At 41.8% G+C, this 14,165-nt stretch overlaps 1 protein-coding gene across 1 annotated transcript; it reads right to left on the reverse strand.

Moving 5' to 3' along the window:
• Positions 1-11,434: 11,434 nt before the first annotated feature.
• Positions 11,435-12,601, reverse strand: ier3 (immediate early response 3). The gene has a single exon (XM_065962405.1). The coding sequence runs from the start codon at positions 12,488-12,490 to the stop codon at positions 11,912-11,914; it is 579 nt and encodes a 192-aa protein (XP_065818477.1). The 5' UTR covers positions 12,491-12,601; the 3' UTR covers positions 11,435-11,911.
• Between the last annotated feature and the right edge of the window lie 1,564 nt (positions 12,602-14,165).

A 14,165-nucleotide genomic window follows, 5' to 3' on the forward strand; every position in this document is an offset into this window, starting at 1 on the left:
TATTACCGTTAGATTACATTTTATAGCTTCACAAACCACAAGCTCAAATATGGACGAAGAAAGTGCTTGGTAATCCTGACAATGTAGCATTAAAGTGCTTAGTCACTGAGAATAAAATAAATATATATATATATATATATATATATAAATCTATAAACTGAAATCTACTGAGAGTAGAATATAAAAAAACTTCTGAAACACTTTAATATTCCTACTGCAGTACTTTAGTCTACTCGTTACGCCCCACCATAAGGCGGCCCTATTGGGAAAACAACAAATGACCCAATGAAATGACCTTAACAGAATCAAAATGAAGGGCTTTTAAGAAGGAAACACAACAATAACTAAATAGTTTGAAAAAAGTCAGCAAAGGATTAAGACCTGGTGCACATATAGGGCGGGTATTTTTGGAAACGTTAGACATGGACGCAGATTCTACAGGTTGTTGATGTTTTTAGCTCGACTGCTTGAACTTCTGACTCCCAGATTTGACTCAAAGATGATTCTATTTTAATGATAAATTCAATGTTTTGTAAATTGTACTTGGTCTATCTTTGTGTTTCCATAAGTAACTTTTTTAGCTGCTGCCTGTCTTGGCCAGGTCTCCCTTCAAAAAGAGGTTCTTAATATCAATGAGACCAACCTGGAAACGGTGGGCCACCCGGTCTAAATCAAAAAATTCTGGACACGCCCCCTCATTTACTATTTGAGAGATTAAAGTGAAAGTGTTGCTCCACATTTTTAGAGTTTGAAACATGTTGAAATATATTTAATGATCCGAAAGTTGCAGCGATGCCAACACCTGACCTGGGAATTTAAGTTCTATTTCTAAATTGGTAATCTGTCACAGGTGATGTGTTCAGGTGTGTTGCAGTGAATGACATCATGCTGCACCTTCTTTTGTCTCCTCTGAAGTGCAGCTGTCATGTTCGTTGTTCTAGCTCCTGTGCCTCGTACGGTATGTGCGGCATGTCAACGGTCATATGGGAGGTATGATAGTGGCGTCTCAGTGTGAACGGAGCACAGAGGTGATCTGCTCTCTGATTGGTCCGTTACAGAATGAAGCGGGGGATGGGAAGTGTGGGAAAGAGCGCAGATTAGTAACAGTGAAAGATTTCTAGGTGTCGGAGGGATGACTGTGCACCTGAAGGCAGCTCCGCCCGGCCGGGCCTTAGAGAGTTCCTCTTCACACAAATACTTCGGATTCTTTTCTAATCCAAGATTTCTGTTGCTCGGAGGCAAATTGAGAGGATTTCAAAATAACTCATTAAAGGACTTTCATATGACTCAGACACGAACATGAAGATGAATTGAATCCGAAACATCAGCAAGATTGAATCTGTTCTCGTTTAAGTTGAAGGTATTTGAAGCATTTTTAGAAGCAACTGCCATCAGCCACTGATGAGGAATGTGCCAATGCCATTGTGAATGCCATTGCGTCAGTGTTAAACAAACTAGACATGAGTTTGCGTTATGCAATTATGTTAAATGTTATGTATGCTAAAGTCAAGCCAAACATCTGAGTCTTATGTTGAACAGCATTGGATGTTTGAACCACCAAACAAAGCTTCTGTCTGATGTTTGCTGGCTGTCATTGGAAGCAGTTTGAAGTATTGAGTAGTCAAATGTAGGTCAAGCAGTCAGAGTCCATAGTCTGCACGCTGGTTTTATTGTTCATTCTCATTCTATATCAGATCTTCATTAATCTCTCTAAAGTCTCTACAAAGGCCGATTTAGACCAAAATTTTGTGTCGAAAGACTGATTTTGATGTTTCGCTGGGAAGCAGCAGCTCTGATATTCAGTACAACATCACTCTCTCTCGTAGTTCTGAAATATAATTTAACAAAACTCAGTCTGTACAGTTGTCATTAATGTAAAAATTTACTATAGACACCAAAACTGTTTTTATGTACCAGGCTGCAACATGTTTATTTCTGCTGTAAAGTTGGACATTTGAACACGACGCTCTATGGGGACTGAGTCACTTTTGGAGGCAGCTTCAAGTGGACACAGAAAGAAGTGCAGTTTTTGGCACTTCCTTGTTGGCTTAATTTTTCAGCCGAAAAAAGGTTGCTGACCAATCAACCAAAGTTGAGGATTTGACGGACAGATGTTGCCATGGAGTCGCACTAGCATGCTGAATTATTTGCTTTGTGGAGCCAAATGTAAAGAATGGGTGAAGTTCAGTCTGCAGGGACTTGGGTTGGGAACAGAAGGGTGCCCGGTTCAAGTCCCTGTGCACACCAAAGAAGGGATGTTGGTCTGGTTACTGGAGAGGTGCCAGGGCACTTCCTGAGTATTGCTGAGGCGCCCTTGAGCAAGGCACCGGACCCCCAACAGCTCTGGCGTGTTTGCTGTGAAGGAAGCAAGTACTTATGTAAAATTAAAATTAATAAAAATTGAATTAAAGAGATTAAGCGGTTGATAATAACTTGGTTTTTATTTTCTTAGGTTTCTATTTCTACACTTTGAACCTGAGGGGTAAAACTGACACTTAACATTAACTCCCGCTCAGCTCAGTTTCAGTTCTGATGTTGCTTCATTTCAATCCCAGTTTTTTATTTGGCTCTTTTTCAAACTTCGTATCGTTCCAAAAATGTGGAACTTCCCTCTGACAGAGTTTCAACCTCAAATAATCTCTTACAGAGGTACTACATCTTTATCATGCAGGTGTTGTGAAAAGTGTGAAAATGGAAATTCAAAGTAATTTGATGAGGCATTATAACTGGTTATAACTTATTTTGTGGTTCCGACGTCACTTATGGCTCAGTTTTCTTCAGAAATCTCAACTTTGTTTTTTCTTGCTTTCTGTCAGGTCATCCAGAAAGTTTCCTCCTTCCTTTTTTCTCTGTATTTTTCCAACTCTTCCTTCCCCTTCCCTCTGCCCCTCAAATTTCAGCGCCAGCCTCCAGCGTCCCTCCCTCCTTCTCTCCCTTCATCTCTCGATCCCTCTGCGGTCGGAACGGGCTTTTCGATGACCCCCGCCAAAGATGACTCACAGAGTTGGTATGTAGGGAAAGAAAGAAAGGGAGGAGGCGGAGGAGAGACAGAGGAGGTGTGGGGACAGGAACTCCTTTCTTTGTGTTCTTTTTAAATCCGGGATCATTACACCTTTCAACCCACGCTCTAAGAAAGAAAAAAAAATGGTTAACATCAGCTTAAGGTGGGCTCACCTTTTCTCTTCTTTACTTATAGATCTTTATTTAACCCTTTATTTAGCCTGCAACCGATTACATTATAATTTTAGGAGAAGAGGCATTTTAACTGGATCACAGATTCAACAGGTCAGATCAAACTTCAGTGATATTGTTACACAACAAGAGGCTTCATAGGGAAACACTTTGGTCATATGAAACGACTTTCTCCCGGACTGAGCTCTATAAAAGCTGCTAACATCACAATATAAATGACTTGTAAAAGACACTACAGGCAGAGGATGGCTAAGCCGGCAAAGACATAATGAGAAGCTCGGGACACAGATGGCTTAGTGGTACGCGGGCACCATGTTCAGTCCTCCAAGGGCAGCACGGGTTCCAATCAAGCAGCAACCTCTGGGTTGAAAAATTAAGCTTAATTAATCCAGCAGTTCTTTGAGTGTCCACTAGAGGCTGGCTCCAGGTAACACAAGAAGTCACACACAACAGGCAAAAAGTCTGTTTATACAGCATAAATAAACATGTTCACAGCCTGGTACAAAAAACAAATAGTTATTGTCATCATGGGACACACCGCACGGGGGTGTGATTTTTTTTTAACAGCTCTGTTTTGATTTTGAAAACAATACATGTTATCCATAGTTAGGCATATAGCTGACATGATTGACAGGTGGGTGCGATATAACGGTTTGTCAAGAGGCTTAAAACCCGCCTCAGCTCCAGCTCTCAGTCTGTCGTTAGGTTGACTGAAAGTTAGGCTGAGACAGGATTTCCAACATGGCGGCTGCTGCTGATGAGCCTCCGGAGCCCCCTGCAGGAACAGATGGCTGACGTCACTCAGGCTTCAAACATTAATATTTACAGTTTATGCTTTGAAGCCAACCCGTGTTTTTTTCCTGCAAATATCATTATTGGAGAGTCTCTAGTTGTCAACATGTTGGGTTGACAACAAGAGTAGAAAAAAGAGAGGAGATCAGAATGTCTCCCTCTGGAGAAGGAGAACACATATATATAAAAAAAAACACCACATCTTCCTTCATCTCTCAAATTAAACAGGAGTCCAGATTTCTAACTGTGTGCCTGTGACTGTGTTTGAGTGCGAGTGTGAGTGTTTATCGGTGACACGATGTGGATGAAGTGTGTTTGGAGTGACTGCCTGTTGTGTTTAGAGAGTCATCACGCAAGAAGCTGAGTGGAGAGTTTCCACTGAGGTCTCTGCAGCCCACATTTGTGTTTGTGTGTGTGTGTGTTTGTGTGTGTGTGTGTATGTGTATGTGAGGGCATGTGGGCGGGGGGATGACCACAACTTCCGACTGGCTCGCTTGTGAGGTCACCTCTAGTTTTGATGTTGCACTCACACACAAACATTCACAGCTTCAGAAAACAACATCCCATGAGTAAATATGTAACAGCCTCTGCAGCTGATTGCAAGAGTGTGTGTTTGAATGTGTATGTGTGTGTGTGTGTGTTGTGATGATGTCGAGTTTAGTGTGTTATCACAATGTGGCTGAACCTCAGAGATACGAGCTGTTAGTCAAACGGTCGACAGTCAGGGGAACAACATGAAGGAACCACAACAACAATGACAGATCCCAGCTGAAACACCACAACACAACACGATCAAAGACAACACAAACTCTCCTCACTCAAAGAGGCCACGCCCCTAATTATGTGCAACCAGCGGGCCTCTGTGTTGTGATAGTTATTTAATGATGCTGTGACACTGGGTTTCTTTTCATTGAACCTTTATGTAACGTCTCGGCCCGCTGCAGATCCTCACCAACATGAGAGTCGTACTGTAAGGTTTTAGGGGCGTTTTCACATCTATAGATCGTTTGCTTTGGTCTGAATCATGGACCAGTTTGCTGCTTAATTACCTCAAGTTCGGTCTGTGTTCACACGGGGACATGTACAAGCGGACCACAATGTGTATCATGCTAGGAAAATGCTCTCTGATTGGTCAGACTATCTTGCTGGAAAACTCCATGAAGTAAACAAAGACTATCTGGCTCCTGATTGGCTGTGGCTGCTCCAAAGACGCTTTACAACTACTAAATGGACAGACGGCTACACGGAGTGATGTCAGCTCTCCTCATCGGTTTTTTATACTTTTACATTTAGCGCTGTAGGCTAACGATACAGTTTTGAAAATAACATGTTGATGTTCTGGAGCTTATCAAGACCGTTGAGAAGAAGGACCTCGTTAATCCTCCTGAACCAGGACCTGCTCGTGCACCCAAACTGTTTCTGAAGCTCAGTCAGGTCTGCCTGTGGTCTTTAACACACGTTCAGTAACGCTGAACAGAGAGGGCTCAAGGTGGTTACTTCCTGCAGTCGGGTCGGATCGAGGTCGGTTCATGTTCTTACAAACGAACCGCACCAGAGGCTGAGAAACAGCTGACTGAGACGACGTTTTTAAGCAGTCTTTGAACTGTTATTTGGTTCCACACCAGGGTTTGATTGACAGCTTTCAACACCACAAACTTGACAAACGGGCTTGAGTTTGTTTTAACCAAACCAAACATGTAAGGTGTGAAAAGGCCCTTATTCCCACGACTGGTGCAATCTTATGTAATGGAGCCGCCTTGCACTCTTTCCTGCTCACCAGTTTGATCTTTTACACTCATTTTTAGACACTGTGAATACGTCCAATCACTCAAAGCATTGAGCATCGATATGAACGCAACAACAGCCAGCAAAGCATCATGCACTTTAACTTTAATGCCACTCAGCCTCCTCTTTATGTCACATCTTACCTTCTGAGAACCTTTAAGTGGAAATGATGAGTTTTAAAATCTGATCCTGGAGATGCTTAACCTCCTGAGTGAAGTCAGAAGTTCAGTCTGCTTCAGTCTGAACTTCACATTGACGTCAGAACTTCTTCCTCTGCGTATTCGTGAAACATCACGCCCATTTCAGTTACTCAACCAGGTTAAGTGGGTTTGTTGGATTGAACAGAAGTGAACAAAAGCAAAGTGAACCACAAGGAGAGCTTGGTGTGGTACCAGACTGCGCTGTGGATCAGTGTAATCAGAGTGTGTTATCGGTGTGGCCGGCAGTTCAGATATGAGCTCTCATGCATGTAAGAGTTTAGCTTGTCTGACCTCGGTTGAGCTGACCCACAATCCACAGCGAGATAGTGCGGCCTGCAAACGTTTTCCAGTGTTTTCACTTCAAACTGGAGGAGGCTGCAGGGATTGGAGGTAATTTTCCACCGCGGTCTCTGCCGGATGAATCCAGCTGAGACAAAGAAGCTCGGACGTGTTGAGACAGATCTGAAAACGGAGCTGCACGTGATGGGAGAGGAGGCGCTTTTAATATCAGATCACTGACAGGCTGCTGCTTTACATCTTGTGTGTGAAAGGCATCCACAGTCGCTGATATCAAACATCGAGTGACTTTTCTGTAACTCTGTTTTCAAAGGCCTTCATATGTGCAGAAAGGTTCTGCAGGTTATTTATTTTAACCCTTCTGTCGATGATTTTACACATAAAAAAGACATAATAACACATCACATCCTCTGTAAACTGCTGAGCTGCACTTTCACATCCATCTGAGGAAATTAGAGGAAAAAAAAAAAAATTGGCTGGAGAAACTTTTGGCATCAGACACACGATATGTTTTGCTTTGGATGTTTCCTGTGAGCAACTTCCAGGAAAGAGCTGAGTCGCTGTAGACGGTGAACTCGTGAACTTCATACTGGAGTCTCCTCCAGCTGAAGAATGCTGACCTGTGAGAAATATGCAATCCACTTCTTTGATTTTGACATACTTTTCTTGGTGATGCAAACAACCAGGAAGTCAGGGCCGAGTTCCTGGCATGAATTCTCTCCATTTCCTTTTCCAGCTGACTCCTTCAAAGCTGCAGACTCAACATGTGCTTCATTTTAAAAACTCTATTTTGAGATTGATTGAGTTTCCCTTTTTTTTCTTGAGAGGCTTTTACTTTCTGTAAACTCAGCATTGACAGAGATATCATTATTAAAGGTCGGGCAAGATTCATGCTTATCAAAACTGTATGTGTGTATTTGTTGCACACATGAACAGATTCAGGACTCTGACTCTTTGGAAACTTTATTCCCCCTGATTGTTTTCTTAAGAAGCATCAGGTACACATCAGGCAGACACCACGATCATGGGTGCGTTCGAATTGTCCCTCCTATCTCCTTTCACTATCCACTTTACCTTAACCCCGGGGAAAACGTCATGAGGTTAAGGAAAGATGTTAGGAGAATTCATAAAGGACTTAGGAAAAGGCGATCTTGTTGCTCTGACAATCCGACCACATTTTCCACTAGGCCACGTGCGATTAATGACGTGGGTCCGCCGTGTTGAAACTACAATGTTCAGAGAATGGACTACAAAAAACGCATCTAAAAAACTTTCCCCTGTGCCTTCTTACCGGTGAAATAATCCTAATTACCACAAGGTTGGGATTGAAATAAAAGCAATATAGACTACCAGGCTACAAGTAAAAAAAAGTGAAACCATCACCTTCCTGTCCACTCAGAAATCAACATCAACATCAATATGATTGTATGAAATTAATTGTTACATTTCTGCAAGATATAGCCTACACATAATAATTTAAGCATACAAATGTACAACTGCACAAAGCATTCTTAAGTGAATGAAATATGTTGAATAAAACATGATCTGGATAAAAATGTCTGTTTTCTTTTTATCCCTTCATCTGTGTCACTTTACGATCATCGTTCATTTCTGTGAACGGTCGGATGCGCAACTCGCTTTAAATGTTGTGGCCACAAGGAATTGTGGGGCGTCATATCTCATCTCCTTTCATAAAGGATGGTCCAGTGTATCCTATGCTAAAGGAGGTTATAAAGGAAGCATTGACCCACCTTTCCTTAGCTTTTGGAGAATTCGAACGGTTCTTATCATGGCCGCCACTTAAATGCTTCCAGGTCATTTCATTCAGTTAGGAACCTTCCTAAACAAAAATGACAATTCGAACACACCCAAAGACTAACTATGTCAGCTCCGCACGCAGGCTGATGACATCATACAATAGGTCAGAGGTAAAATAAAGAAAGCGAATAAAAAACATGTTTAAATCTCTGTTTAAACAAAATTACAGGATGTTTTAAATTAATAATCAAAGGTGTAATAATAGTGGGGTTTTTAATGTTCAGTTTCGGTCTATTATACTTTCATCTGCTCGACTGAATACAAATATTTCTAGGTCGCAACATATATGTGTGTAAGCAAGAATATATATATATGTGTATGAATTAGTGCTGTCAAACGGTAAATATTTTAATTGTGATTAATTGCTGGATTTCAATAGTTAAAGGTGGAGTCAGTAGCACTGCCTGTTAAAGTTTGTAAACACAACATTTAAATTAACAAATTAGGCCCCTCCTTCTCATCATGGACTGGTCGTGGGTGACGCTCACCCTCACTGCAGGACGTAGTGTGTACGTTACTGCTCGTAGCTACACTGGAAGCTACCGCATGCTAGCACAAGCTACCCGCCTTTGTTTACTAACCTTCCTGTCCAACAGGAAGCGCGTTAACGCTGACAGCCCTAGAACGTTTATCATATTTTCGGTAGGTAGAAAATTGAAAGCATTTTTACTCGGTCTTGGTCTCGGTCTCAGACTGGGAGGACTCTAAATTAAGACCGGTCAAGACCGCCACTGATTTGCTATTTTTCCACGTCATCACTGAGATTAGAAGGAAAACGTCTCTTTTTAAAAGAACAAATAACTTCAGTTCATTGATAGTTTGATTTTTATCCCGAGTACAGCCACAACTTTCCCGGTGTTACAGTGTAAGTGAGTGAGACGTCCCCTGCACACAAGATGATGATTTCTCTGTGATATTTATTGTCTCGGTCTCGGAGCACTCTGGTCTTGAGTATGTTTTGGTCTTGGTTAATGTGGTTTTGACTACAACACTAGTCGAAATAAATAAACTATACTATATAAACTAGACTCGACGAGGATTAGAAGAGACGGATTGAGAAGCAGAATCCAGTTAAAGTTAAATAATAACTTAATAGTTTTTCTTCTGTTCTTGAATTTGTTCAAATATTTTTCTGACCCATTTTGGAAAAGCTTCCCCAAGGACGTGAACCATTTTCAAAAATCCTGACATGAAGACAAATTCTCAGGTTAGGAGGAATTGTTCTCTGGAAATTTCAGGTCAGCGTGTCAGCTCATGTTTTAGTTTCACTGTCAACAAAACGTGACACACCTGAAGAGGGAATTAGCCTTGCATGAAGTTTCCTACAGTTTACTTTAGCTAACAGCTTTAAATAAACTTCAGTTGAAAATCGATTTAGGGGATGGACAGTTTCACATTCCTGAGACTCTCTGTGTTGTGAAAGATCGACAAACTGAGGTTTTTATTCCCACACACACAAACAGAAGTGTTTCTCGAGTCTGTTGGGGCCCTCGACAAAGTGTACAAAGGGCCCTCCAACTACCCTTCATCACCGTTATTTTATAAATAAAAGTTATTATCTGCATGTGGAGGGGGCACTTTATGCTTCTGTGAAAAATAATCCTGTCCTCTCACGCTCAGTACTCAAAAACATCTTTGTCATGAAAACTCAAAGCACACTGTTACAGCTGTCATGAGCACGCCAAGTCAAAAACGATGTCCTTGACGAGAATGTTCTCGCCATTCCTCTAATGACCATTACATTCACAGAGTTGTCCATGAAGGCGTCTCTGCTCGTCAACATAGTGAGAGAGTAACTGTGTGTGTGTGTGTGTGTGTGAGCATGTAAAAAGTCCAGTTAGCAACGTTAGCACCAGCGCTACTTTGCTTACGTCTGCCATCGCTCTAATCTCATGTCAACAAAAGTGACAGCGTCGCACGATGACATCACACGGAGGAGAAACAGGCGCACAGCGTGATGTTACAAGAACTAAATTCTGTTTTCCCCGTATACAAATAAACACCTTAAACGGAGCTTCTGAACATCATCACCCTGGAAGGAGTTTTACTAAAGGTGAGTTTTCAGTGACCTAAAATGTAGTTTGTGTACAAAAGGTCAAAACACACAGAAAAAACCTCTGTTTTAAAAATACCCGCGTATGTGTGGATCAGGCCTTATTTGGCCTACAGACATCATAAAAGACTTTGCGTAGAGGGATCTAAGTTTTGGTGGGTGATGTTAATAGTCTGACAAGGCACTGGTCCGGAGTCAAATCCAAACTTCACACACATTTGAAATTATCAGAGTGAATGTGTTTGTTTCTGTCTTTTCAAATGACGATCTGGAGATTAAAAAAAAACACATTTACAACCTTTTTTAAAAATATTTTTCTACCTTTATACCTGTCCTGTCACTGTCTCTATGGCAACCTCCATCATCATCAACAACAAGCGCCCCGAGGTGACAATAAACCTACAGTATGACCTCATCCCAACACGGCACCTCTCTCTGTGAAGTCATGAAGGAGCGGGATACATAATGTGTAAGTGTACATTAATCACTAGAATAACAGTTCAGTCTGCAGTTATGTAATCTGAAGCTCCAGCCGCTCCATGCTGACTCACTCAGCTCCTGACAGATTTTATTACTCAGGAAATTAAAAAAATGAAAAGTCAAAAGTCAAAAAAAAAATGAAAGTGAGGAAAGTTTTCATCACTGTCTGCAGAAATGTTCCCATAATGAGTCTGAAATCTAAAACAGTCCAGTGAAGCCTGCAGGTCAGAGCTCTGCCGGGTCGGCCAATCAGCTTCTTCCAAACTGGGATAAATATGTTTTCATGGAGCTGAGTTATGTAACGCAGCGGGAGTTTACAAGAGCACAGTCATTGTCTCTAATGAAGAGGGGCGTTTGATCAAGAGTTCACTTGTGTTTCCCGTCTTCTTCATGATCAGAATGTTTCAGGTTTCAGCTTTTGGTTTGCAGGTTAAACTGATTTTAGATGCAGAAAATATGCATCTGCATGAAGTGTGCAATCCTCTATGCTTAGAGAAATATTTAGTGTTGGAAAATTAAGAAAATAGTTGCATTTTGTCACTTTGTTTGTGTGCAAAGAGTTGCAGAATCTTTCAGAATAAAACTTGTTTGTTACAATTTTTAGAAATAAACAACTCCCTTTAGATATATTTGCATGTTTGCATGTAGTAGTATTACCTTTTCCCCATTAGTGATTGAGTATTTAAAGCATGCAAGTGATGCAAACTTCTGAATTATTTAACATGTGTCAAAGAAAATATCCACAAGATGTTCAAAGAGTCAGAAAAGCACAGGAAATCATTTTGTGCACATAAGTAAAGAGGCATGAAACAGGAACTTCTTTTAGACATTTTTTTTTTATTTAAAATATGAATTAATAAATAGCAAATAATGAAATAAATAGCTAAATAAGACATTTAAACATCAGACAGTGTCAGTGTCAGTTGGCTGGCCTGCAGGAGAGACAGGTTTCATGATTTAACATCATGTGTTCCTGCAGGCCTGTGAGTGCAGTTTGAGTCTGTAAAGTACAGAAAAGTTCAAGTTTTCATGAGTTCAAGTTTCATCTTTTGTAGTGTTCACAGTTCTGTAGTTCAGTTTCTTTCATTCTTTGTCGTCTTCCTTCAACACTGTGTCCTCCTCCACTATGAGGGGGACATGCTGGCAAGGAGAAGCCGACGCATGGAGCTTCCTTCCCGGCCACACTGCTCTTCTCGAGCAGCTACTCCGGATCAGCTCCAGCTGGGTTCATTTTTCTTTTAAACCCTGAGGCCCACACTTGAGGCAGTTTACAGTTCAATCAGTCCCGGGACGCTTAGTTGTCGCTGCCCAGTCTGTGGTAGACCAGCAGGGCCACCATGTAGCTCTTCCCGGCGCTCTGCTTGTAGGACCCTTGGCTGCTCTCGGTGTCCTCCGCGGGCTCTGGGCAGGCGGTGCTCGGGATGATGTGTTCGCTGGATGGAGCCTGTTCCTGGCAGCTTGTTTGAGAAGCTAACTCGGAGCCGATGCTGAGCTCTGACATCTGCTCCTCAGCACACTGGAATGAGAAGCCCTGGTAGTCGCTGACCGGGCACTCTGCGTTGTTGAGCGGCGTGTCTGCCCACGGCTCCTCGGTGTAGATCTGCCACAGCACCACTAGGCACAGGATGACCAGCCAGCGCTTGGCCTGGTTCTTCTCCGGTGGTGGAAGGTGCATGCGGACTTTAGCGGGGTACATAACCCGGGTGCAGCGCTTCTTTGGCCGGATTGGCACGTAGGAGCGCACGGCGGTGGCCTGAGGAGTTATCCGCTCGAAGGTGAACACCTCCGGCTGCGTGCTGCGGGTCGCCGACCTGGGGAAGGCGAAGCTCTGCGTCTGAACCGTCATGGTTACACTGTTTGTCCGTGAGTACATTTTCTGTAAGTTTTTCTGTCGCTTTTCTCTCGAGTTTCTCTCTTCGAGCTCTCTTGGAGTTAGTCAGAAAGTCAGATATGCTTGACACAGCGCAGCGCTCACTTTTTATATCTTCCAGCTCAGGTTGTGTTTTTTCTTTAGAGACGCCCATACACAGCAGGCCACTCCCTGAAGCTGAGCACCTTGTTGCTCAAGTTGGAAAACCCGAAAAATTTGCATATTTCTCCCGTTGAATCCGCCGACCAGGACCGGAGAGGTCTAGCAGCGGCGGAGCTGAGTCATCCGAGGGTTTGGTGAAATAATTACTCAAAGATATGTGAGAACCAGACCAATTAAATCACCTGCAGTCATCAAAATGTTCTTAAAACTACCAACAAAGCATCAGGACAGTATGAAAAGGTCTAATTTAATCACTAACAAGCTATAATAAATATACTGAAGACTACAGAGAAGACATAGAGCCAAAAAGAATCAGGAGGAATTTCTTTATTTAGCACATTGATGTTATTCTCAAAAACAAAACACAAACAACAACCTTAAGTACTTTATTTATCTTTTCTTAAACATGGCTTTAATATTTGTTAATATTAATAAAGGACTCTGAATATATAGCTGCAGCAGAAGAGCCAGTTTATTTAGTCAGAGAAATATATATATATATATGTATAAACACATATGTTTAGCTTCCTGGTGAGTTTATTTATAGAGTAAAAGCCTGCTGAAGGTCAAACAACAAATCAGGGTTTTAAAATTACAGGTAATGTAAAATGCAACGGCTCTAAATATTTCTGAATAAATCAAAATCTAAAACAACGATTTAATTAAATGTTGTAAACACCACAGAGGGAACAACATGTATCTCATGTTTCAGATGGAAACTTCCTGCACTTTTCAACTAAGATGTTTTTATTACACACAGGTTTAACACTGAAATCAAGCTCAAACATTTGAGGAAGTGATTTTAAAGAGATTGAATGACCCGTTGCTTCCTTTGAGCTGCAGCCGGATGTGTAGCGTGTAATAAAGATGATGTAAAAAGTATGAATACTGAGAAATACAGAAGTACATTTAGATCAGTGTGATTTGGGGTTTTCATGTGGTAACTTCCTAAAGCTGGACTCACGCACATACACACATACACACACGCACACCCACACACACACACGCACACACGCACACACACACACACACACACACACACACACACACACACACACACACACACACACACACACGCACACACACAGATACAGATACAGATACACAGATTTCATGCCAGGAAGTAAAATGAGAGCTTGATCTAAAATAACAAGTATAACAGTTAAATACACGCTCAGCTCAAAGTGTGTAAAGAAAATCACACTAACATTATTATTGGAAAACAGAATTTAAACCCAGGTGTCATGATGTGACAATCTGACAAATGTTTGTATTCAATGTGAGAGTTTGTGATTAAAGGCACAGTATGTAGATCCTACCACCAGGGGGCTCTCAATCGAAACAAAAATAAAAGATGATGTTGAGGCTGGCGGGAAATCATGGGAGTGATTCTCTCCGCTACTCCACCCCCACTCCCCCACTCTCGGTGAAAACGAGCTCCGTGTTGACCGTTGTCAAGACGACCGGTCCAAACCGACCTGAGGAAGAGAATATGTTTACCGACGAGCAAATGTAG

The sequence above is a fragment of the Labrus bergylta genome, chromosome 2 (assembly GCF_963930695.1).
Source record: "Labrus bergylta chromosome 2, fLabBer1.1, whole genome shotgun sequence".
NCBI lineage: Eukaryota > Metazoa > Chordata > Actinopteri > Labriformes > Labridae > Labrus > Labrus bergylta.